General features: G+C 38.3%; 1 protein-coding gene across 1 annotated transcript in view; it reads left to right on the top strand.

Moving 5' to 3' along the window:
- The window catches only part of KCNH8 (potassium voltage-gated channel subfamily H member 8), a 200,926-nt gene that overhangs the window by 144,587 nt on the left and 30,392 nt on the right, over positions 1-25,947 (top strand). The window contains exons 9-13 of the mRNA XM_069959709.1: positions 951-1,148; positions 5,773-5,972; positions 7,968-8,217; positions 13,733-13,947; positions 19,080-19,118. Coding sequence (XP_069815810.1) covers positions 951-1,148; positions 5,773-5,972; positions 7,968-8,217; positions 13,733-13,947; positions 19,080-19,118 — 902 coding nt within the window. The remainder of the gene's footprint in view (positions 1-950; positions 1,149-5,772; positions 5,973-7,967; positions 8,218-13,732; positions 13,948-19,079; positions 19,119-25,947) is intronic.

Genomic DNA, 25,947 nt, shown 5'->3' with positions numbered 1-25,947 from the left:
AGCTGCCATTAACTTGAATCAGAGCTAAGCTGCTGTTACACATCACCACCGCCGCAAAGTGAACCGAACCAACTGCCTCTGGCCCCATTTATTGTATAGTGCAGGCACAGAACAGTTGATCACCAGGGGGGCCCGTGGATAGGATATCAGTATGTTTTGGCCAGGATATCTCTATAAAGCAATATGAGCCACTTGGAGGGATTCTCCAGGCATCAGATTTTTTTTTTAGATGCAACTGAAGGTAACTAAGGGTATAATCACCTGTATCTCCTGCAGCCAACAATGCGGCATCTTCTAGTACCTGCTTCTGATGATGTTTTGTTTGTGCAGGAAACGCCCACCTAGCCCGCCGCTGCCTATAGCAGTGACCTGTCTCAGCGAGTAATTAGCCGAGCTGGCATTTTTTGCACAAAGAATAGACGTTAGAAGCAGTAAATGGTAGTGAGCAGTCGTCAGTGGCAATGAGCAGTGGGCTCCAGGAGGGGTTCTACTGGCAAGTATGAAATTTTTTTTTTTAATTAAGTAAAGACCCTGAGATTAAAGGGGTTATGAGAGAATAGTTTCTATATATTGTAGCAAGTATATAGAAAACAATGAAAAAAAGCTACGGTTACCTCTCTGCACTCCTCTGTTGTTCTCCGACAGTTCTCTGGGTCCCTGGCTGAGAGCTTTTTTCCATTTGGGATAACCTTTTTTGAGTTTCCAGAAAAAAAACTTTGTAAAATAGGCCTTTTGGGAGAGCAAAACACAGCGGGACAAATAGGTCATGCTATATTTCATTTTAACTCAGCAAGTATTAAATACCTTTTCTTAAATACAAAGTGTGTGTGGATATATGATGGGTTTTGTCTAGTATCAGTCGACATTTACAGCAATACCATTTTATCATGTTTCTGTTCGGATATATAGATGTACACACATTTTTTAACCTGTTTTGTTTCCTTTGCCAGGTTGGCTTCACGAACTAGGAAAAAGACTGGAATCCCCTTTCTATAGCAATAATACCCAAGGGGGCCCCACAATCCGAAGTACATATATTGCATCATTATATTTCACACTCAGCAGTCTAACCAGCGTTGGGTTTGGAAACGTTTCTGCCAACACTGATGCTGAGAAGATCTTTTCTATTTGCATCATGTTAATTGGAGGTAATGCCATTTCTGATATAATACATATATCAGTAACAGTATAGACAATGGATAATATATCAGAAATGCTTAGGTTTTTTTTTTGGTTGGTTGTTTGTTTTTTACTTTTACAGTCTATACTCTATGAATTGTGCTACGTAACATAAAAAAAAATGACTAGTTAAAATTTTACTAAGCATTTTTTTTCTTAAAGAACTGAGCTATGAGCTATGAGCTATTTATGAGTATACTTCATCAGTATTTGGCACTTTGTTTCTTTAGCACAGACATCCCTAACATTGTAGGCAGGAGTTATTTTTGCACACTGACTCAGGCTGGGTTCACACTATGTATATTTGAGGCTGTATTTGTGAGGCTGTATAGCAACCAAAACCAGGAGTGGATTGAAAACACAGAAAGGCTATGTTCACATAATGTTGTAATTGAGTGGATGGCCGTCATTTAATGGCAAATTTTTGCTGTTATTTTAAAACAACGGCTGTTATATTGAAATAATGGCAGTTATTTACCGTTATATGACGGCCATCCACTCAATTTCAACATTGTGTGAACAGAGCCTTTCTGTGTTTTCAATCCACTCCTGGTTTTGGTTGCTATGAGGACCTGACTTGAGGACCAAATACTGCCTGAAGTATACAGTGTGTGAACCCAGCCTGAATCTTACGGCTAGGTTCACACAGTAAAATAAAAGAAAAATACATGAGTAGTAGGTATAAAACGCATCCATATTTTAAATTTAATTTGTATTTTGTATTTTACAAGCAGCTCTACTTGTGAATCTCGCATCAGCATTAGGCTGGGTTCACACTATGTATATTTGGCTGTATTTGGTCCTCATGTCAGGTCCTCATAGCAACCAAAACCAGGAGTGGATTGAAAACACAGAAAGGCTCTGTTCACATAATGTTGTAAATGAGTGGATGGCCGCCATATAACGGTAAATAACTTCCATTATTTCAATACAACAGCTGTTGTTTTAAAATAACAGCAAATATTTGCCATTATATGACGGCCATCCACTCAATTACAACATTATGTGAACAGAGCCTTTCTGTGTTTTCAATCCACTCCTGGTTTTGGTTGCTATGAGGATCTGACTTGAGGACCAAATACAGCCTCAAATATACGTAGTGTGAACATAGCCTCAAACATACAGCCTCAAATATACGTAGTGTGAACATAGCCTTAGGGGGGGAAACAAAAAAACGAAATGCCAAGCTTTGATAAAGTAGGGAGGCTCAAAATCCAGTACCCTATTACCCAAATGAAAAATACCTGTACATCTACACCTTTCATTTCTACAACAAAGTGCTAATCAGCATGATAATTCAGTAAGGGCCCTATTACACCAACTGAGGAATGGATTTGAAAAGAGGAGGAATCTCAGTCTTTCCCTTATTGCCTGTTGTCTGTGTATAGTCTACTCCTGGCTTTGGCTCAAAAAAAATCTGTCAGATTATCTGTTGGTGTAATAGGGCCCCTAGCCACAAACTAAGACATATACAGTATATTACATTACATGTCATTTTATTATCAGGAAAGTGAACTAAAACTACTATTAGTCTGTATTAAAATGAATTCATCCATTTAGAAATGTTCTTCTTAATTTGAATAAACAGATCTAAATTATGCAGTGATTATTCATGTGTTTGCACATACACCCTTTAAAGGTTAATTAGCAGAACAGAAATACACAACATGTTTTGATAATTTTATATTACTATTCAAAGCGGATTTGTCAGCTTAATGTGTAGCCTTTTTAAGGGCAGCATATTATAGCTACAGGACCATACTTTAAGTAGCCAAAATGGCACACAAAATTGTGCTGTTTGCTTAATGATAAGTAAAGCCTTATTCACACGTTGTGTCTGCAATTGCATACTTGCGTTATTGCCCATTGATTTCTATTGGGCTATTAACATGCTCAGTAGATTACGAGTATGCAATCTGATCCACAAAATAAAAGGACATGTCCTAGTGTAGACCCGTATTTTTTGCAGATTCCCCAATAGAATTCAATGGGATCCGCTATCTTTTTTTTTTTAACCTGATCAACTTTATTAAACTAGTACAGATTTAACAAATCCACAAAAAAATATAGATTGTGGATGCACTTTGGATGAAGTACAGATGCACAATCTGTATTTTTAGCAGATTTTGGGTGTTGATAGCGGAAAGAATAATTAGGGCAGAAAAAAATGCTGAAAGGCTATGTTCATACAGCGTTTAACAGCGTCCGTTTCATAGCCTTGAATAAAGAACATTGATCTTACCTACTTATGATCACTTGCTGTTTCATGCCCGCTAGCGCTTCTTGATATTCCCCTGATCTTTGAATAACTCCAAGGCCTCCTCTACCAAGCTTCACTACTTCAAAAGGGAGAGTCACCCCTCCGTACACAGCTATTTCAGGGTTTATACCCCTGATTAATATAGAGCATGGAACTGTCTGGCTAGAGAAATATTTTAGATGCAGCTCAGGGGAGGGGGAGGAATAATATTGTCATTGAAACAACCTTTGGTGTATGGAAACTTTCCACATTGATACCCAGTCTATCCATGGACTTAAGGTCAACAGCCCCAAACTTTTTCGCAGATGGGTAACTTTGACTTATATAATAGTTTTCTTTCTTCTGGAGAAGAGTTAGCTCTTTTACTTAAGTTAGTTACTTTTTCCCATGGGACATTGATTGAAAATAAGTTTCTATACCTGCCTGTGGCTCCTACCAACTCCTGTGAAGATTCTAAGAAAATGTGAATTTAATTTGCCATAATAAAGAATAGCACCCAAAGGCTATTCCCTGTCCAACTCGAATTTTAATATTCTCACATCTGTCATATTAATCTGATACATGCCAGTTCCACCTTTGGGACCTAAACCCCTGTTGACAACAGAGCTCCTTCAATCTCCATTCTGCCTAGCATCTAGATAGACAATGGATGGAAATTTGGTTGTACATGATTTACTTGTAAGGAAGCATATAGACCTGTATCTGAATTATTATCTGATTGAAACACTGGGTTGTTTTAAGTTTCTGTTCACTTGCAGTTTCTTATGTAATGTAATGCAATGCCGGATCCATCACATGACCGACACAAGCAGTGCTCTAGAGATCCAATTGACTAACAGTGGGCCCCATTATTCCACTGCATCCAGTTTGCTATTTTGCGGTTAAATTAAGGCTACTGTATGTTCCCACAATGGGATTTTAGCGAAAAAAGATGGCCCTCTATTTATAATTGTGAAAATTATTTGTGGCCATCATTATCAATAGCTGGACGCCTTTTGCTGTTAAATGACGGCCCATTCCATTAATGGGAGCATAGCCTAAATATAGTTTTCTACTATTAAAAGTGATAATATATAAATAGCTTAGTGCTACTGCTGTTACTACTATGTCAATTTCCTTAAAAAAGGACACTTTTACATACAACGTAACCTTAGAAGTTATGGTACAAACTTGTATGACACTGAGACTTTTTAATATAACACCATTGGTGAGCATAAGCATGGTCATAGAGCCATAGATGATGGGTAAATATTTATAACCAACACCTCCTGCCCTTCATCGAGAAGTGATAAATGCCCATTAATATAGTAAGATGAAGAAATATATAAGCACCCTATGGCTATGTTCACACAACGTCAAAAATGGAGAAAAAACATCTGATTTCGCTATTTAAAAAAAAATCCATTTTTGAAGCAATTTAACTGACTTCAATGCAGTTGCATTGAAGTCAATGGGAAGACGGACGTCCTATGCACACAATGCATTGAAAAACGGAAGTTTTTGCCGCGGACGTCAAAATTATAACATTTTATAAACATTTTATTAACAAATATTTAATTTCTGGACTTGTAAAACATTGTAAAGTAAAATAGATGGTGCCAAAAACAAATGACATTGTGTCCAAAAAAAAAAAAAAAACATTGCACATGTCAGCGGAAAAAATAAATGTTTTGGGTCTTAGAAAGTGTAAAGGAAGGAAACAAAATGCAATATTGTAAATTCACGGGGCGGTGAAGGGGGGTTAATGGATTGAATTTCAATACCTGATGAATTCTGATTGGTCAGTTTCTAGCTGCTCAATTTAATTCATGCTAATTAAGTTCACGTTGTCTGTTACAAATTATAGAAAGGAATAAAAAGGGCTGAAAATTATTATATTAATATGGCATAGGGAAGAAATCCAAATAAAAACCACCAATATGGTAGAGAGCACAGATACTTTACATCTCAAGGCCATGTTCACACACTGTTTTTTTAGGCAAAAATACAGCCGTTTTTGATAATTATGGACTTAAGTAATGATTATAATTATTATTTATGGCCGCTATTAGGAAAATACGGCCACATTTTAGCCTCAAACAACATTGTGTGAACATACCTTTAAGATTATTTTTTTTTACCATATTTTTTAAAGTACTTCTTTTTTTAAAAAATACATATGTAGCTGATCTTAGAGCTCCATATGCGGTTACCTTTACATTTCCAGCTTTACAGCAACTGTAAACTTCATTACATTTTGTAAATCAAACTGTTGTATAGTAAATATTTCTGATTTCACATTTAATTATGCAACGTACCATATTGTTTACTTCCTTTTATCCTCTCCTGTACAGCTTTGATGCATGCCTTGGTATTTGGTAATGTAACAGCTATAATCCAACGAATGTACTCCAGATGGTCTCTTTATCATACAAGAACCAAGGATCTGAAGGATTTTATACGGGTACATCACCTTCCACAACAGCTGAAGCAGAGAATGCTTGAGTATTTCCAGACCAATTGGTCAGTTAATAACGGGATAGATTCTCATGAGGTACTTTCAACTATTTCTTATATTTAAATATTTATACTTGGTGATTTTGTAAATATACCAAACCTTATTGTCTGAGTGTTAAAAACAAAAACCTACCTACCTTTAAAAGGTTCCATATTACACTTGGTAAGAGGAGTCTCCTGACTTATGGGCTCAGTTGCAATTGCGATCCTTGGGACACATATAGCTATGCCACTGATACACAGCATCAAAGCATATTTCTGCAAGTGCCTATAGTGTTATTTGACTTACAGTTTCTAGACTAATACACACCACTATTCTTACACTATAAGGCTATGTTCACACAACGTCAAAAATATTGAAAATGCGTCATATTTAAAATAACGGCCGTTTTGCCACGATTTAACTGACTGCAATGGCAATGCATTGAAGTCAATGGGACGAATTTACCGCGGACCTCAAAATAATGAACATGATCATTATTTTCGGACGTCTTTTGCAAACAGCGGACGTCTTTTATTAGTAGTTCACACACACGCCCTGGACGTTCTGTTTTTTGTTGGTCACGCTCAGTTTTCTTTTTTCCACCGTTCTTTCTCTGTCTTTACTATTAAATTTAATGGACTTTTCAATTAAGACACATCCAAAGTTCAATAAGTAATCCTAAACTAAAATAATGGGGATGGCCCAGGCTGCTAAATAACGTCCGTTATTTTAGACTCAAAATAACGGACGTCATTTTAAACTGAGCTGAAAAAAACGTTGTGTGAACATAGCCTAAAGGTGAAAACAGGTCAATTTTTTAAAACAATGCCCAATTCGATGCAGTGTTCATCAAGTGCACTGGCCCGCTGTATGCACTAGAAATGAGCCAGCGTCCCCAGTGTAATGATATCCCCTTCCTTGGGTGACAAGGCCAAGCTTGATTCTAATGGAGGTGTGTCACTGAGGGGAGGGGATATCATTACACTCGGGGTGCTGCCCCCACCACCAGTGCATAGAGCGGGCCAGGCGTTTTGAAAAATCGACCATGCCACAGGGATCTCTGCACTGGCGCCAACCAGGTAAAGAGAAGAAAAAAAGTTTTCAATGGTCAAACTGGTAAAGTCTCTTTACCCTTATGTGTCATGAATTGTGCTTTTATACGCTTCCTTTATGCGCTTCTATTAGTCTATATATGTAAAAGGCAAGAAATATAGCATTACACATATATCTATTCTCTCTCTGTTAGAGGTATATTTCTATGAATTTCTGCGCAGTACTATTTTGTCTGTCTTAACATACATAGGCTTATGTGATTACATAAGTTAAAGTTTGTGATTTACAAATGTACAAAGGTATCAGTGTGCCTGATGAGGTGGCCAACAATGAAACTGGAAGCAACAGAAGGTGGATTTAAAAATTAACTAAACAGCAAGGGTTGCTACCACTGACATTAATGAAAAATATCTCATAAATATCTCAACTGCAGATTGTGTTAAGTGGGTGGGGCCTCACTGCATTAGCGCCACTTAGCCCCGCCCACAACATCACAGTTGGGTGGGACCAACGGTGTCATTGTGGGCGGGGCTAAGTGGTGCTAATGCCGACAGGCCACACCCACTTTATACAATCTGCAGTTGATAAAAGGACACTTTTTACTTGAACAAACCCCATGACGTATGATATGAAACAAGGTAGGAAAAACGCTAAATTTACCCTTTACACCTGTGTAGAGATGTCAGAATGCACAAAGGGGGTGACTGTGTCACGTTAAGTAGAGATGGGTGAATTTACAGTATAAACAAAGTTATAGTATGTTATGTTATAGTGTGCATAGCAGATGTTTTGTATAAAAGGCCTGAATATCCTAGATTCAGTTTGTTATATCTGTACAAAATTTTATTTTTAAGCAATGACACATCTCTAGCACATCACAAGTCGAAAACTGCTTAGATGAGATTTGTAACAAAACTAAATGGTTGAAAGCTTCTATCATTTTAAACCTTAAAAGTACTTTTCCAGCTGCATTAATTCCTTGTCTGTATCTGACAGCTCCTGAAAGAATTTCCAGATGAGCTACGTTCAGATATAACCATGTACTTGAACAAGGAGATTCTTCAACTATCCCTTTTTGAGAGTGCTAGCCGCGGTTGCCTCAGGTCTTTGTCTCTGCATATCAAAACTTCCTTCTGTGCTCCTGGAGAGTACCTACTCCGGCAGGGAGATGCATTGCAGGCAATTTACTTGGTGTGCTCAGGTTCCATGGAAGTTTTAAAAGATGGGATGGTTTTGGCTATTCTGGGTATGTACTTTTTACTATTATTATTACAGGCCAAAAGTCTTTATTTATATGATAATGATATGATAAAATATGACATTTGCTTAGTGTTTAAATAGATAGACAATAGAGAAAAAAGTTGGTGCTGAAAAATACAGGACATAAAATTATATCATGGAAAGAAAAAATGTCCCAGACGCAGGGTCCAAGCAGATGCAAACTGCGCAACACGTTTTGACACCAATCCGGCGTCTTTCTCAGGCTGTAAACATTGTACACCCACATACATTCTAAAATAAGACAAACACGAGAGAGGTGATACTATGCTGACCACTGCTGTAACTGCAGTTACCTTTTTTTTATAAAATACATCATTTTTTGGCTATGTTCACTCAACGTTTTTTCAGTTCTGTTTAAAATTATGTCCGTCATTTTGAGTCTAAAATGGCGGACGTCACTGCAATGACGGCTGTTGGTGTGTTATGCTAGTTTAGGTGGACTAATTGGGTGTAACTTTAATTGAAAAGTCCATTGAATTTAATAGTAAAAATAATGAAAGGACAGTGAAAAAAGAAAAACTGAGCGTGACCAACAAAAAACATAGCGTCCGCTGTTTGCAACAGACAAATAATTGACATGATCATCATTTTGATGTCAACTCAGACAATGTCTGTCATTTTAAGGCTATGTTCACACAACATTTTTTTTATCTCCGTTTAAAATGACATCCGTCATTTTGAGTCTAAAATAACGGACGTTATTTAGCTGCCTGACCTCCCCTTAGTGCACTGGCGGGTGTTTGCACATTATTCTAGTTTGGTTACTAATCGGCCGTTTGATGGGGCTTAATTGAAAAGTCCATTGAATTTAATATCAAAAACAGAGACAGAACGGTGACAAAAGGAAAACTGAGTGGGAACTACAAATAAAAAACGTCCGTTTTACAAAAGATGTCCGAAAATAATGTTCATGTTCATTATTTTGACGTCCGCGGAAAAAACGTCAGTTTTTCAATGCATTGTGTGCATTGGACGTTCGTCTTCCCATTGACTCCAATGCAAATAAATCTCGGCAAAAACGGACGTTATTTTAAATATGAAAATCGGCGGCCTTTTTAATATTTTTGACGTTGTGTGAACATAGCCTAAACATTGTGTGCATTGGACGTCTTTTTAACCCCTAGCTGCACCAGAACGTTACTGAACAAACTGGTGCTACTAGGGGAGTTCAGAGGGGGGTCGCGCTCTGTACTGCCACGATCCCGGGGCTGTATGCAGCCTGGGACTGTGGCTATTAGCGGGCACAGTTTAATCGCCATGCTCGCTAATTAAGTATTTAGATGCAGCTGTCAAAGTTGACAGTCCCTCATACCTGGTGGTCTAGTGGGGGGATCGTGATCCCGGCTCTGCACTCTATTGCTTTCGGCTGCAGCAGCCGAAAGCAATAGAGTACAGATCTTATTGATATAGTATAGATACACTGCATAGATCTCAATGAGAGATCAGAGCAGTCATACTAGAAGTTCGCCAGGGGGACTTCTAGTATGTGTGTAAACAAAAATAAACGTTTTTTAATTGATAGAAAATCCCCTCCCCGAATAAAAGTGCAAAATTGTCCATTTTTGGCATCAAATCTCAAACAATTGTAATAAAAAGCTATGAAAAAGTCGCATATGCGCAATCAAGGTACTAATAGAAAGAACACATCATGGCGCAAAAAAATGAAACCTCACACATAGACAAAAGGATAAAAGCGCTATAAGCATGGGAATAGAGCAATTTTAAGGAACATATATATATATTTTAAAAAGGTTTTAATTTTTTAAAAGCTATCAATAAAATAAAAGTTATACAAGTTACATATCGTTGTAATCGTAACAACTTGAGGAACATGTTTAATAAGCCAGTTTTACCCTAGGGAGAACGGCGTAAAAACAAACCACCCCCACCCACCCACCCCCAAATAAAAAGGGGTTTCACTGCATATTTTAACCAAAAATTATGTTTGCCATTGCTAAGTACAATTAGTGGCGCAAAAAATAAGGGCTCATCTGGGTCTCTAGGTGGAAAAATGCACGTGCTATGGCCTTATATACCCAAGGAGGAGATAACGGAAGCGCAAAAATGAAAACTGGCTGTGTCCCCTAAGGGTTAAATAGAAAAAGCTCACGCCTTTTCTCTTTTTTTGACTTTATGTGAACATAGCCTTTCAATGTCTCTGACAATAGTTATTTAGATTAGACTTATTTTAATTGAAGCAAGCAAGGCCTGGGATTCTTTAGATGTTATTTTTTGACCCTCCGAATGAGTTGCTCTTGATAATATTGTGGTAGGCCAGCAACTCCCAACAGAGTTCACCCCTGTTCTCTATTTAGTATATAATGGCTTCTAGCTAGAGATGAGCGAACCTCGAGCATGCTTGAATCGATCCGAACCCAAACTTTCGGCATTTGATTAGCGGTGGCTGCTGAAGTTGGATAAAGCCCTAAGGCTATATGTAAAACATGGATATAGTCATTGGCTGTATCCATGTTTTCCAGACGACCTTAGAGCTTTATCCAAGTTCAGCAGCCCCAGCTAATCAAATACCGAACGTTCGGGTTTGGATCGACTCGAACTCGAACCCGGTTCGCTCATCTCTACTTCTAGCTGCTTCAGTTTGTCATACAAGTTATGCTTAAAAGGTCGTCTGGGATAAAATATATTTTACTATGCTGCCGGGGCTGCGGGGGAGATGTCGGGCAGCCCAATCTCCGCCGCCAACAATCTTAAAACATCTGATCATGCACCATTCCCGCCAGAAATTGAAGCTCAGTATAGCCATTATAGAGTCCATAGTGAGCTTCCATTTCCAGCGGAAATGGCATATCACTGAATGTTTTGAAGTCGCTGGCGGCAATGGAGAGCAGACAGCCCGGGTCCCAGCAAAGGAGGAAAGTATATGTCCCTGGCATCAGATGTTAAGTGATGTTTAGATCCAACATGTCTGAAACATGTCTGAAAATAAACATGTCTAGTTCTGGCTAAGGAAACTGAACCCAGTTGTATTTGCCTCATACTCTGTTCAAAATGGAAGCCATGATGACAAATACCAACTGTGCCCCATCACCTCCTTTGAATAGGGTCCATTGGGTTTCTGGTATGGTGTCTGTCTTTCATTGGTACAAATAAAGCAGCATTTTGCGTTATTTTTCTTGTCAAATCTGGCAGAACTACCCACGGAGACTCTAGACAGGGCCTCTGATGGTACCATGGGCATAGCCTTATGAGTCAAGGAATGGCTAAATAGCATTATTTCTTCAGCAGTTTGTGTTTACTTAGATTCTCTTTATATATTTCTTAAATATAATATATATTTAAGAAATATACAGATGAAGCTCTTGTTTCCTTCTTGTTCTCTCTTTTCAAATGTCTCTTTTATGTAATTATATATTTAAATGACAATACTCTCTTCATGAAGATAGGACCAAATATACTATTATCATCACAAAGGTAAAAGGGTTTTTATTATTAAAGAGCTGCTACTCTAATTAATGATGAATCAAATTATATCCAGTATTTAAAAGCGCACCATATCCCAAATGGCCAGTCCTTCAGCTACAGACAAGGTACGATAGCATAATGCTGCATAATTTTGGGATGATTGTGTGTTCTCCACTTGACAGCTGCTCATTAGCTCTTCAGCTAAGGAACTGCAGGTATTTTAAGATGAGTTGTAATCAGTACAATATGGTACGCCTCACCGGTGAAATCTAGAATTACCATGAGCCAGAAAACTGCAAATTTCTTAGACATGTTTTTATGTTATGTTGCTATTTATGATTTAAGAGTTTACAACGAGTTAATTACTAATGTTGGATATGACTATAACTGCTTCAAATCACTAATTTGTGGTTTATTCATTTGACTGCATAGTTCTATTTCCCCAGTGTTCTAATGGCAACTACTCATTCTTAAAGGGATATTAAAGGGAATATACCAACTAATCTTGGTGTATAAAGCATCCCTAGTTTACTATAAACAAGTTAGACAAGTGCTGGCCTCACCTGTACATAGACAGCATCGCTTTTGGTGCTATACTGTTTACACAATTCACATTTAAGGCCCTATTACACGAAATTACACGAAATTCGGCCAATATCAGCCGTTACGGACGATAATCGTCAAGTGTAATAGAAGAAAACGATCAGCCAACATGAACAATGTCGGCTGATCGTTGTCTGTCGTTTGTCTTTCAGCATGTTGAAAGACAAACGACTATGATAGTTGCTATCTTCAGCATTACATGGGCTTCCAGGACGATCTAGCGATCACCCTGATAGCCCCCCCTCAGCTCCCAGTGGCTTGTCAGTGTGAAGTTACGTTTTATCCCTGGTCAGCAGTGGACATTGGTGGATCAGTGGCATTTCTCTCAGGAAAACAGTGGACACTTCAAAGTAGCAGCACCATGAGGGGCGATCTATTTTACCCAGAGTGGCCTAAAACAGATAGCTGGAAGTGGCAGCACCAGCACTGGCACTTTTTTAGACCCAAAGGGGCCTAGCACAGAGACCGACAGCAAGAGTATCCTCCTTGATCCTGAGGGTCCTAGCACTCAGACTTGGACTTGGTAGAAGCAGCAGCACTCTCTTTGACCTGATGGGGCCGAGGACAGACAGTTGGAGGTGGCAGCAGCCAAGATAGCCAGAAAGGACTTTATTTGGTAAAACTTATGATGGTGCCAAAATATATCTAAAACCGGGAATGGACATGGAATGGCTTCAGTGGGTTAAATTCAGCCAAGATAGCCAGCACAAATGTTTTTAAGAACAGTGACACAATTAGCATAGTGCAACACACTAAACACAGGGAACTGAAGGAATCTGCAGGTACTTTAGTGGTTTAATGGACCCACTGATTGACAGCTCCTACTCAAAAGCAGTTCTGCTTCACTGCATCCAACTCTAAATTGCCCTGCCTGAAGTTCTATGTCCATTTCTCTCGCTCTCTCTCTCTCTTTCCCTCACTACTCTACATAGATGCTTCTCTGCCTGAGACCAGCAACTAAATGACGACTATGTGTTCCCTGCTACACTATATAGAAGGGGAGTAGTCATCAATAGGGGGAGACTTTGAGCTGAAATGACGCAAAAAGGGATTAGGGATAATCCCTTACTCAAGTCACTGTCCTAAAACAAGTAGAAAATGTTTTACACCACAATTTTGTTAAAGGTTCTATCAAACTCGACCAAAAGTTTGGTTCGTTTTAGAATCAAACCTTTGGCGAAGTTCCAAATGAACCCAGGTTCGGCAGGTTCGATTGGCTCATCTCTAGTAATAAGGGTTATGGAAAATCCTTGAAACAGCCCACTTGACTGGTTTTTTGCTTCCGAAACAGCTTTGGCAGCTGCAAACAAGCCATAGGAAGCTGAGGGCCCTCAACTTTGACATTATCAAAGCGATCTAAAGTACTAGCATTGACTCTTAAGAAGCATCTCCATTACAAAGTTCTCCATAAAGACTGCACAGAATTCTGTTAACATTTCCTCTGTTCTTTACAGGTAAAGGTGATTTGATTGGAGCAAATTTATCAATTAAAGATCAAGTCATTAAAACCAATGCAGATGTCAAAGCTCTCACCTACTGCGATCTTCAGTGTATAATCCTCAAAGGCCTTTATGAAGTTTTGGACTTTTACCCCGAATATGCACATAAATTTGTTGAAGACATACAGCAAGATCTTACATATAACCTTAGAGAAGGTCATGAAAGTGATGTAAGTGCAATTACCATGAAGGTGATAGTGATAAATAAAACCATGTAAGAGTTTTACCATCTGTATCACATTATACTCTTCACCACTTTATAGTATGTTTCAGCTCAAACTTACAGTAAATGGGTTCTTGTCTAAAAAGATTGACAAAAAAAGAAATAGTATTTCCTCGGAAATGTCTGAAATAGCCGTCTACTGTGGTGGTGGTGGTTTATATATTTCACAATTCAAAACTAATGTATCACTTTAGGAGTGAATTTTGACGTGTAGTAATGAATTGATAATAAATGAAGGCACTGACCGATAAGTGTATTCACAATACATGGATTATACAGAGCTGAGTGCCTGTACATTAAAAGAGACTTATATCTCTCCTGACTGAGATCCCTTCTGCCGCACAGGAAGTTCAAACTGTTGTTCCATACAATGAAAAAGTTAAAGTTTTGTCATCCCAAAGTCCAAAATTAGCAGGTTTGGCAGTGCCCAGAACAAACTACTGGCAGGGCAGATCCAAAGAAAGGGACTCGATTCCGGCACTTCCCATAACGTTCACAATTTATTGTAGATTTATTAAAACATGTCTTGTTACCGAGCAGATGATATAATAAAACCCGGGCATGTTTTATTGTATTATCTGCTCTGTAACATGAGAAGTTTTAATAGATCTACAGTAAATTGTGAAGTTTATGGGAACTGCGGGAATCCAGTCCTCTTCTTTGGTGTTCTTCCATACAAGCAGATTAAATATAACAGCATATAGCAAGGCAACATTATCTTATATGGTCTTGATTCATGGCTGGAAAAGGAAAGATTAGTTCACCATGCTGGTAGAATCGGACATGTTGTATTTTATAGCCCTATCTCTTTGCTCTCAAGGAAGATAAGCATGAGGCATCTGGTAGTGGCATATTCCCCTCTCCTATTGAGAACACGTGCTGGCTTAGCCGAACCAAGCATGCATTCAGATGACAACTATTGAATGTTTGAGGGCCTGTATACACATTAGTGAAAATCTGTCCAAACCTCGACAGAACCAGCTGACCATCTATTATGTATGGAAGTCTTCAAAGTCTCCCCTGACAGGGGGAAAGAAGGATCAGGCATTTGGACCTCAACTGCATGGCTCTTTTGTTCATAGGGAGATTGGTTGCTGAGCTGTCTAGCAGCATCTTAGCCTTCCTTAGGCCCTATTCCACCAACAGATCTGACGACATATTATCTGCCAAAGATTTGAAGCCAAACCCAAGAGCGGATTTGAAAAGAGGAGAAATCCAGTCTTTCCTTTATGACCTGTTCTCTGATTATAGTCTGTTCCTGGGTTTGGCTTCAAATCTTTGGCAGATAATCTGTCGTCAGATCTGTTGGTAGAATAGGGCCTTAGTCTCATGTGAATGGGGGGCGGGGGGTTCAAGATAGCTGTTTGGCTTTTAGAGCGTGATGAGATTACAGTGGGTGGACACTGCTTAACCCTTTAGTTACATCTAAATTGCATGTGTGGTGGGTGAGTGTACCTTAAGTATTGGACCATTATCAGTGACATTACAGGTTATATTTAGTAAAATTTTGATGAACTGGAAGAAATAATCAACAAACAGCATAAGGATTGCTTTGAAAACAGGGTTTGATTGTTTTTAGAATAAAGGTCAAATTTCCCTATGGGCTGCGTCTGATATTGGGGTTCAACCTGTTTCAGTAGCATTGAATAAGATGAGCAGAAATAGAATCTATGAAGAATATTCAGTTCTCTGACTGCTGCTGCTATATATATATATATATGTGTCTGTGTAGTATAATAATATATATAATCACATGCAAAGTGGTCAGTATGTTATATTGAATTTCTAAGAATAGGATTTTAATATTAATACCATAATGATACATGAGAATGAGTTTTATACTTTACTTGACTTATATTTTTAGCAGCTATTATGTGAGCTCTGCATACTATTTGTGTTAGTTACAAGACAGATTTTGCATAGTACCATCATTACAAACTTTGTATTGCGTTTTGTTTAGCAGCATAGGATTTATTGTATTATAACCAACCTGTCTTCTGCCATCAACAGCTTCTACAATTTTAGATTTTCTCCTCTTTAGGTATTTAATGGTGGACATTACATTGAATTTTTTACATTCTTTACTGTACATCTCCTTTTTTAACCCTATATCTATTGATGTCCCACAATGTACACTCTATCATATATATTTCCTCTATAACTTGCCATTGGTTTATTGAGTTTATAGTGAAACATTACCTTTTGTCAACATTACAAAGAACACAGCATAGGAGCAACATTTCAACCTGCTTTCGAGTTTCATATCCCTATCGGTTCCCACATTTGTAATGTTCCCCCACTTGTCCTCTACTTAAAGGAATCAGTCAAAACACTAGTCCACACATGTACTAAAGCATATCCTGGATAAACTACAGCAACTATGACACCTTTTTCTGTGACCTACCAATAACTGGGATTGCCACAGTCCATCCTAAACCCTGCAGCTTGTCTCTCCTATATATCTTCTTATTCATGAAGTACTCATCCCTCCGTGTCAGTCTATTTACGTTATCACTCATTGCTCATAAAACATAATTAAATATTTTGTACCACCCAGTTATTACCAATGATTCTTCACAAGAAATCGCCAAATAATACCTCGTATTAAGCTTTCTGCCAGTGACTTTCCTGCTTTCATTACTCAATTCATATCCTTACAATTTTGGATCATAAACAAGAATCTCATACAGTACTTATACCATTTTATATCATCCTTATACTATCAACCATGGAAGCCTGAAAACATACCCTGGAAGTTTACCTATTTCAGCAAGTTTAGAACCTGGCCTAGAGTTTCCTTCCTTTCAATATTGCATCCATCTGACATTTCAGCTGATTTTTTACCTACAGTAGATTTGTTTCCGGTTCCTCTAGCCCCCGTAAGTTGCAAGCTAATACAACCAGGGCTTTCACCTAAATCTAGTTGCATCTGTCTTTTGTTTTATGCTATATTATTATTATGTACTGATTTATATATAATTTATATTCATTTTTATATTCTTCCACAAAGGATACTGGCTAGTGTTGAGCAAGAACTAAAATGCTTGGGTGCTCAATTCTCAAGTCCAGCATTTTTCAATGCTCAAATGCTCAACTTAAGTCACCAACCCCATTGAAATCAATGAGTTACTCGAGCATTTACCCAAATGCCCATTTGGCAGAACAGAGGGTGCCTAGTTAACCTATTTCATTTCTTTGTTCAATTTTTGTATATTTCATCCCCTGAAGGGATGTTTAAATGGAATATACAAAAATTTGAATGAAAAAAAATTTATAGATTTTTGCAAGACACAGAACTTTGTCAGCATGTCGGCAATTACAAAATATACAAAAAAAAAATTTTAATTGTTGTCAGGAACCGGTGACACCAGACACACAGAGACAGTGAGCCCTAAGCTCAGCCCCGCCCACTGTCCTCTACCTACTTGCCACAATCCGCCCTAAGATGGCGGCGAGCAACTGGGCGACAGTCCCTGCACTGGCTAGGTGGGACACAAAGACAAGACAGACAGACAAAACACAATAAAGAATAGTCAACAGTCCGGGTCACAACAATCAGGCAGCACAGTACAAAATCACAATCCTATAATCAGAGTCAACAAACAAGCGATATGGTCAGGGGCAGGCAGCTAGCAAGGATAGTCAGAACACAAAGCAGTAGTCAGGAGATGCAAAGAAACAGAATCCACAAGCAGGCAGAGACTAAGTCAATAACCAGCAATGATATCCAAGACTGAGGTAGTTATATAGGAGGCCAGGGTTCTGATCCAGAACATAATTGGACCATCCCCCTGATCTCCAAGCACAGACAGCTGAGAACAAAACAGATCCACTGGCAGGAAGACCTGTCAGTCACAGCAGAACCAAAACACAGATTAACCATAACAAGGCCAGACAGAACTCAGCAGGTGAAGTCGGGTGTGTCTCCCAACCCAGGTGAGCAATAAACCAGAGTTCACACACAGCAAAACAAAACACAGAAACAGGATACAAGAAAATCAGTGCCTTCTCGGCCGAACAGCACGAGCAGAGGGACGCATAATGCTCTGCAGAGATACCATCCTGACAATTGTCTACTAAGGTGGGAGGGAGATATAACTGATAGCTGAAGTTATTGAAGGTGTATGGCCACCTTTATCCAAGCATCACAAGGTGCTCAATTGAGCATTATATCTGACCGAGCAGGCTCACTCAATACTAATAATGGCACTTTCTACATGTGGTCACCAAAGATGAGCCTGAAGCACCTAGAATGTGCTGGTTAATAATCTGTAAGCCAACATGGTGCACAAATGGCACCATAAAGAAGCCTTATCTTAAGTAGCCACCCCTAATGTATAGTAGGCATGTGAGTGGCTGTTCATCAGTATTTTGCACCTCTGTGACTTCCCACATACAAGAGGGTGGTCACACCACATAGAATCAATTTCTCTTCTGTTCATTCACTTTGTATTTTCTTTATTGATCAAAATAAACATGGCAGAACTGAAGAGGATTCAGATATTGGTTAATCACTATGTGTCCACATATCAATGCAAAGTTCCTGACCCTGTACCCATAAATATACATTTACATACAGTAATTACTATTTTCTGGTGCGATTATGTTCATAGTTTTTAAAAAAGAAAAATCGGAGAATATGTGTAATATATCGTGTAATAGAAGACAACAATCACCCTACATGAACGATGTTGGCTGATGGTTGTCTGTCGTTGTCTCTCTGTCGACTAAGATAGCAACGATCTGCTGCCGCTGCTCCAGTAATAGGAGCGTTGGCAGCGGACCGCTGCTATCTTCTATGGGCTGCCTCAGCAATCTAGCGATCACCCAGGCAGTCCCCCCGCTCGCAACTCCCCGCGGCCCCCCTGCACTCATCCACTCGCTGCCGCCATGTGTAATAGCGCTGGCAGCAAGCAAGGAACGAGAAGCAAGCGAGCCCTGACAGCAATTTTTTTCCCCATACAGTACGTATAAAACACAGATACACACAATAGATTAGCCTTTTTTTTATGCCATTGAACATTTACTGAGTTTTGTTTCTTTTTATCAATTAAGTAATATTTTTATTTTTTGTTTTAGAGAATGTCAAGACTCTCATGCAAATCAACTCTATCACAGGTACAGTACATATTAACCCTTTTGTTTTGTGTTATTACATAATACATAGATTACCATTCAGGTGTAAAGTATATCTATCCCTTTTTTTTATTTTTTAAACCAATTAGTTGCAAAAACTATACTGATGATGGGACAGCTCCTTTAATACATCTTTCGGCTATGTTCACACTATGTAAAATAGCGGCCATTGTTTGACATCGGAAGTTGTCTGCAGTGCCAAACAACAACCGCTGATTTACATATTGGCCGCAGGACTGAAAAACATTTGAGCATTGTCACTCTACGGCCGCAAGACAGCCACACGCTATCTGAAGTGTCAATTATTTCTGTCCACTGCTTGGAAACAATGGTCAGAAATGTTTGACAGGTCACTTATTTCTACGGGCATATTAAACAACGACCATTGTTCAATACACTGCGTGAACAAAGGCCATTGTTTTGCATTGATTTCAATGCAACACTTTTTCTATGACAACAGCTGTTGTTTTAATCAGCAACAATGGCTGTTCTTGTCTTAAAAAAAAAATACATAGTGTAAACATAGCCCTAGAGAGGTAATAACGCTGTCCTGTCATACAGAGCTCCACATTGTTCTTCTTTTTTTGCCTTCACACACCTATAGCATTAGAATGATTTTTTAGACAAAAGTGAACTTTGGGTAGGCCACCAGTAGCTAATTGGCAGATTGCTGACACTCAGAACCGCCTTGATCAGTTGTGCAGAACTGTGGGACCAGGATGTACTGTACATAGCCTGAGCTCCATTGTTGTATAGTAGTCATGCTGGCTTACTGCAACTCAGTTCCCATTGAAGTGAATAAATAAGAACAGAGCTGCAGTAACATGGCACGACATGGCATGATACATTTTATATCTTAAAGGGGTTGTTTGAACTATTTAAACAACTTTTTTTTACAATTTCTAAATTAAAAAAAAAATACTGTACTAACCCCAATTTTATTTTATCCCAATAATAGGATGTATTTTTTTTTCTCATCTTCAGACATCAATATTTCGCCATTAGTTCAGTACAAATCTAACTTATTATTTATCTAAAGAGCAATACATTCAACCATCACACATTGATTAGTCCTCACAATGGGACTATTTTTAAGCATTCAAGATTTTAAAATGGACCCATTGTGAGTACCAAAATGTTGCTTATATATGCCAGGTATTGTTATACATCCCCTTTACTATGTCTTTCCCCCAACTACGCCCACATTTCAACATTCAACTATTGAGGTCAAATAAGTAAAAACAAAAATACCCTTCGAACCCTTTCTTTCTTTATTTTTTTCAATTTTGGCCTGAATTGCTCTTACTCAACTGATAGCGTTCCAAGGACTTTTAGAATTTGGCTACATTTAGAGGGGTATTAAATGGGTTATGCAGGCAGCAATTCTATAATTATTCTTAGCCAAAAGGTAGTAAAAAAAACTCGGCTGGTGTCACAGCCCCGTTTAGTGACATGACGTGATGTCATTGGCCCACTTAGCCAGTCGAAGGCTAAGAAAGGACTCTGTTGAAGCTACTGACTGTCTCAGTGGACCAGTGATGTCACATTCCCAAATCTGAAAGTGCAGTTCTGCAGAGACAGAAGCTCCATGATACCAGTGGCAGTGGAGGAGGGACAAAGTAAAGTGTATAGATTTTTTCACTATTATTTATAAATAAAAAAAAAAAAAAAAGCTTGAGGATAGTAGCCCAAATTCATGAAGCTGTGTAAAATGGAAGCGGGTATAAACTGCCAACGGCAACAACAGAAACACTGGTTTCTGTCTTACACAGCTTGATAAATCTGAACCTATATGTTTTCAGTTTCTTGAAAAAAAAGATGACATAATTCCAGAATTCCATTATCCCTTTGCATTTCCACATCACATGTACATGTACACTCCCATATATTTATAGGATTATTTTTCTCCCTTCTCCTCATAGTCATATTCTGTTTTTTATTGTGTTTTAAATTTCAAACTAACCCTGGTGGATCTTCTCAGACAAGTCACTACGAGAACCGTCCTATAGTTACAAAAAGCATTTTGTGCCTAGGCAACACCCTTGCTTGACTGAACTCCTCCTTGGATGGCTCTTTACTGCGTCTCCAATCCAACTTCAGTAGGGCCCACAGCTTCTGCTCACTCTGGCAGCCCTGTCACCACACTACTCATTCTGGTTCCAAAGCAACATTTATATATTACACTTGCTCTTAGCTTCCCAATGGGCAGTGTAGCAACACCGAAGGGCATCCACACCTTACAAACCAACCTCTAACTCCCATGGCAGCCATTACAGTGCCCCATATAAATAAACAATGCAACATATAAAAAGGTTAAAAGGTACAATACAAGACACACCTGACAAAACAACATTTGACTTAATACTTAATAAACTCTGCAAGTAAAAAGCTAATGCAGTGCAAACAATAGACACATATTCCTGAAGAAGAATGACATCTGTCTTTAGTCTCCTTGAGGCTAATTTTTAAAATATTACTGTTTAATTGAATAAAGAAATGGATCCCAGAGAGAGGAATATTAAAAGAATGTGTTTTGCAGTTTTTACCTTTTCTAGATTTTGATAATACACGCTGAACTATGGGTCAGGTATGCTGCAGTGAGAATCCCAGCCCTTGTATATGTGCAAATAAACCCTTATTATGTAAGGTTTCCTTGGCTTTTTCTTTCAGAAAATCAGATCAAAGTTTTATTTTGCAATGCAGGGCTGAAGGATTTTTCTGCCCTTCGTGGTAAACTTCCAGGACTTTCCTTAAAATGGAAAATTGCTACATTGTTTCTTACAAAAGTTTTAGCTGGAAGTGATAATTTAGGTTAGAAGGAATGTGACATTGAAACTATGTTTCATTAGAAAATGACCTATTGTTTAAACTTTGCCTCTCAGCAGATTTTTGCTGACTAAGGTAAAAGCATTTGGCTTCTTAACCTGAATCAGGAGATATCACTCCTTTGCCCCAGGGCTGGTATATAAGCTTTAGATGTTTTATGCAAATTAGGAGATAATGCCAATGGGCATTTCCTTGTACTGCAAAAGTCCAGCAACATTCAGACATTTCTCTCCTAAGGCCCCTGGCATGCAAATAAACACCCAATGAGATTGACAGGTCGAGCATTGCTAAGCTTTTGCAGCTCAACACTTTTATTTCAGATCTTGAACGACAAATTGAAGAGTGATATCTCAGATTCATGGTAAGAGGCCCTATTTTACACTGCCTTTACTTTAGACAGCAAAAGACTGCTGGCAAATCTGCTTTAAGGATGCGACCACACAATGTATCCACAGCGAATTTCACACTGAGCTCGCAGCGAAATAAGTGCCTTACCATTCTGTTCCAGAATGAGCGAGCAATGGGAGGTAGCAAGCGAGCGGCGACCTGTCAGGTCAGTGCTCGCTTGCTCCTTGTTTCCCGCTCGCTGACGGTGCTATTACATGTGCCGACAGCAAGCAGAGAGTGTGGGGACGATCTAAAGATCTCGGTGAGACCATAGAATATAGCAGCAATCTGCTGACGCCGCTCCTGTTGCATTGAGCGATGGCAGCAGATCCTTGCTATCTGCATCATTGCTTTCTCAACGTTTTAAAAGACGCTTAATAGAAGAATTGTAGCGATTATCGGCCATAACGGCCAATATTGTCCGAATACAGATGATAATCACTTCATGTAATAGGGCCTTTAGTAGGGACATAGCCTAATGCAGTGTCTTTCGTATCTTTAAAAACGGGATTACAATGAAAGATGACATCAGTATATAGATAATTCCCCATTCAAAATAGATAATTTTCTTAGCTCAGCCTCCCTGTCCCCCATGGAAACACCAATGTCTAGAAAACATTCCCATATAAATGAATAGGGTCTGTTCCACACTTTTGTGCCTATGTACATGGGGCTTGCTGTAAAGCATATCTCTAAACATGGCCACCTCCATTATAATGTGCTAAAAATTTAATAATTAAAATGATTTGAAACAGAAAATAGAAACCGATTAAAAATGCTTTAGTATATAGCTCTAATAAAAAAAAATCTGGGTGATACATTCGGTTTAAGGTTAAATGGCAATAGAGAAGCTATAGACTGTAATATCATGACAGCACATATGATTAAATGTTCTATAAAGCCCATATGCTATTCTAAGCGCAGAATTTTGTTTCTTTGTGGTGATTAATGAGCTGCCAAACATCATCTGGTGAAATAAAATTAAAAATTTTGCATACGCTTCTTTGTCCCCCAGTGGCTATAATATCATTAAAAAGGTTATCCCACAAACTGTGTTAGGCTGCAAAGTACAGTTTTAACATATATTGAGTTATTTGAATGCCCGTGATCATTAAAAATGCTTTAAATCACTACTTACAATTTTCCGTTTCTATCAACAAGGCAGTTTGTGGATGGTATGCAGCGCCCGACCACGTAACACGGCTTCTCAATCCCTTCCTGTTTTTTATTCCTCCCTACAGAAGCCACATGCAGAGCTACTAGTATCCGTCCTTCAAGATGATAAATAATCCAGGTTACAATGTACCAGTGCTGACACCTACAATGCTCATACAGTTCCTTCTTGCTCTGCTGCTATTTTGTTTAATTAGCAGCTCCTCCAAAACAGCTATAAGCCAAGCCAGATATGTCATGAAATTGCACTGTTGTTAGTAAGCTTGAATTGAAAATTTGAAAATTTATTGTTAAACATCTAATAATTACAATCCCCATCAGTGAAGAAAAGGAAGAGGGCACTCACCTTTCCACTTGACTTTGTTATTCAAAACCGGTTACATGCGGCTATCGCTAATCAGCGTGCACTCGCAGGTGAGGACGCCAACCCCCTCCACAGACATGTGACAGCTGTTTCACGCATCACTGACATGCTTCTCCAGGCGATCGCTCCTTCCGCAAGTCTCACGTTAAATACTACCTGGTCTACCTGCATAAGTAAGCATTACACTGCAATTTAAAAACAAAGTTACAACAACCATGACGAAAGTTGACTGACATATCAGAGAAACATTCTTAAATCTCCACATTACCCATACTATAAGATCTAAAGTGCTGCCCAGTATTTGTAGCCACTAGCAGTGCTGATATCTGTGACTATTTGCAAGTAATAATTAATCTATTAATTACAGAAACAAATGTTTGGTTTATTCTTCAAAACATCCGCAGATTAGTAACTCACTATTTTACTGCATATAAACTATGTAAATGCAATTCTGTAGCATCATCCATTTGTCCAATGTGCACAATCAATATTTCACCCCATACATTGGGTCTTATTTAAGCAATAAAAAAGACCTACTGTACTTGATGAGTTGAAGCATTGGAGTGTTGATGTTTTTCATATGGTGGACTGCTAATTCAAGGTTGGGTCTGACCCTTGGAGCTTGTACCCTTACTTTCTGGACCCTAAAAGTGCTGCCCTACCGTGGTGTGGATTGAAAAACAAAATCAATATATAAGGTATCATGTATGGTCTAAACCTATTCTACATCTATGTCTTTTGGATATAAGAAATTATTATGCATCCTACAAGTTTTGATGTAGTAACCTGTTTTCCTTGGTGCCTGAAGCATACATGTTGCTTTAGGTAACTCTTTTAGAATAGGCTGTGGTATATACAGTATAACACACGAGGAGTAGCTCAATTTCTGGCCATCATGTGACTTATGTATGGCATTTTTTCATTTAATTTTCATTTGTCCATGAGTGGTGACTAGCGCCATTGATGTTTCCCATACACTGCACAAACAGAAAAGAAGGGGGAGTTTAACACATTCAGCAGCAGCATAAAGGGCTTTATGAAGCAGTACTCAGCAGGTTAAGCTGTGACTCAAGCCCTGGGGTGAGATCTAAGACTCTTTTATACTTTTCTCAAAGATTAAATTACAAATTGAGACAAGGTAGGCCTAAAAGTTGATAGTAAATGCGAGAGATGAAAGGTCATTTGTTTTTAAGCCTACAGTAAACAAAAACTAGAGTCTGTAGGTTTTCTATATATAAACATATAGCAACAAAGCCTTCAAATTGATATCCATATATTTTAAATATTTCATCTGGCTTCTATAACAAATAGCATTGGTTTCACCCATAACAAAAACATACATAAAATTCCTGGCTTGGTCCCCCCCCCCTCCCCCACCCGGATGCCTTTGCTATTCATATAAATTAGCATTGGATAAACGCCATTCACCAGTGGCAATGTCTGGTGACATTGAGAAGTATTTATAAACCAACTATATTGGTACTGCTACTTTTGTTTTTATTTTTAACTGTGTTTGTTTGTAGCAGAATTTTACAACATGATAAGTTTATAACTTTTTAGCTGAAAAGAATTCTCAATTTTTACATTCGTATGGATGTATTAGCCTGAGTGAAAGGTCGTGATTTAGTCAGCCAGTAATTATTAATGGCTTCTCATTTTATTACTGGGAACATATCCAAGAAAACTGTTATCTGCTGACCCCTTTCTAGCCTAGTAGAAGAATATCAAGGTAGCTTTGTTTTTACAGAATGGTAACCTTGTGTGCCCTCCTTGCCATATAAGAGTTTAATATATACTACAATAAAAGCAGTGCTTGAAAGGTTGTGCACAAAAATGAACACATTACTTGTATTATTTTTATTTAGCTTTTATATGTTTTTCTATAAGATAAATAGCTTTGCTGTCCCAATACTAACAATACTGACAATACATTTAATCAATTATATTTTTTTATTTGGTCAATTGAAACCAGAGGTTTCAATTGTACAAATTAGTTAGTATATTTTAATAGTGTGTAGTAACAGAATGCTTGGTACAATAAGGTCAAGTCCATATGATGTT

The sequence above is a fragment of the Dendropsophus ebraccatus genome, chromosome 2, assembly GCF_027789765.1.
Source record: "Dendropsophus ebraccatus isolate aDenEbr1 chromosome 2, aDenEbr1.pat, whole genome shotgun sequence".
Lineage (NCBI taxonomy): Eukaryota > Metazoa > Chordata > Amphibia > Anura > Hylidae > Dendropsophus > Dendropsophus ebraccatus.
The sequence above is the reverse complement of the archived record's forward strand: the minus strand, read 5'-3'. Positions and strand labels throughout refer to the sequence as shown.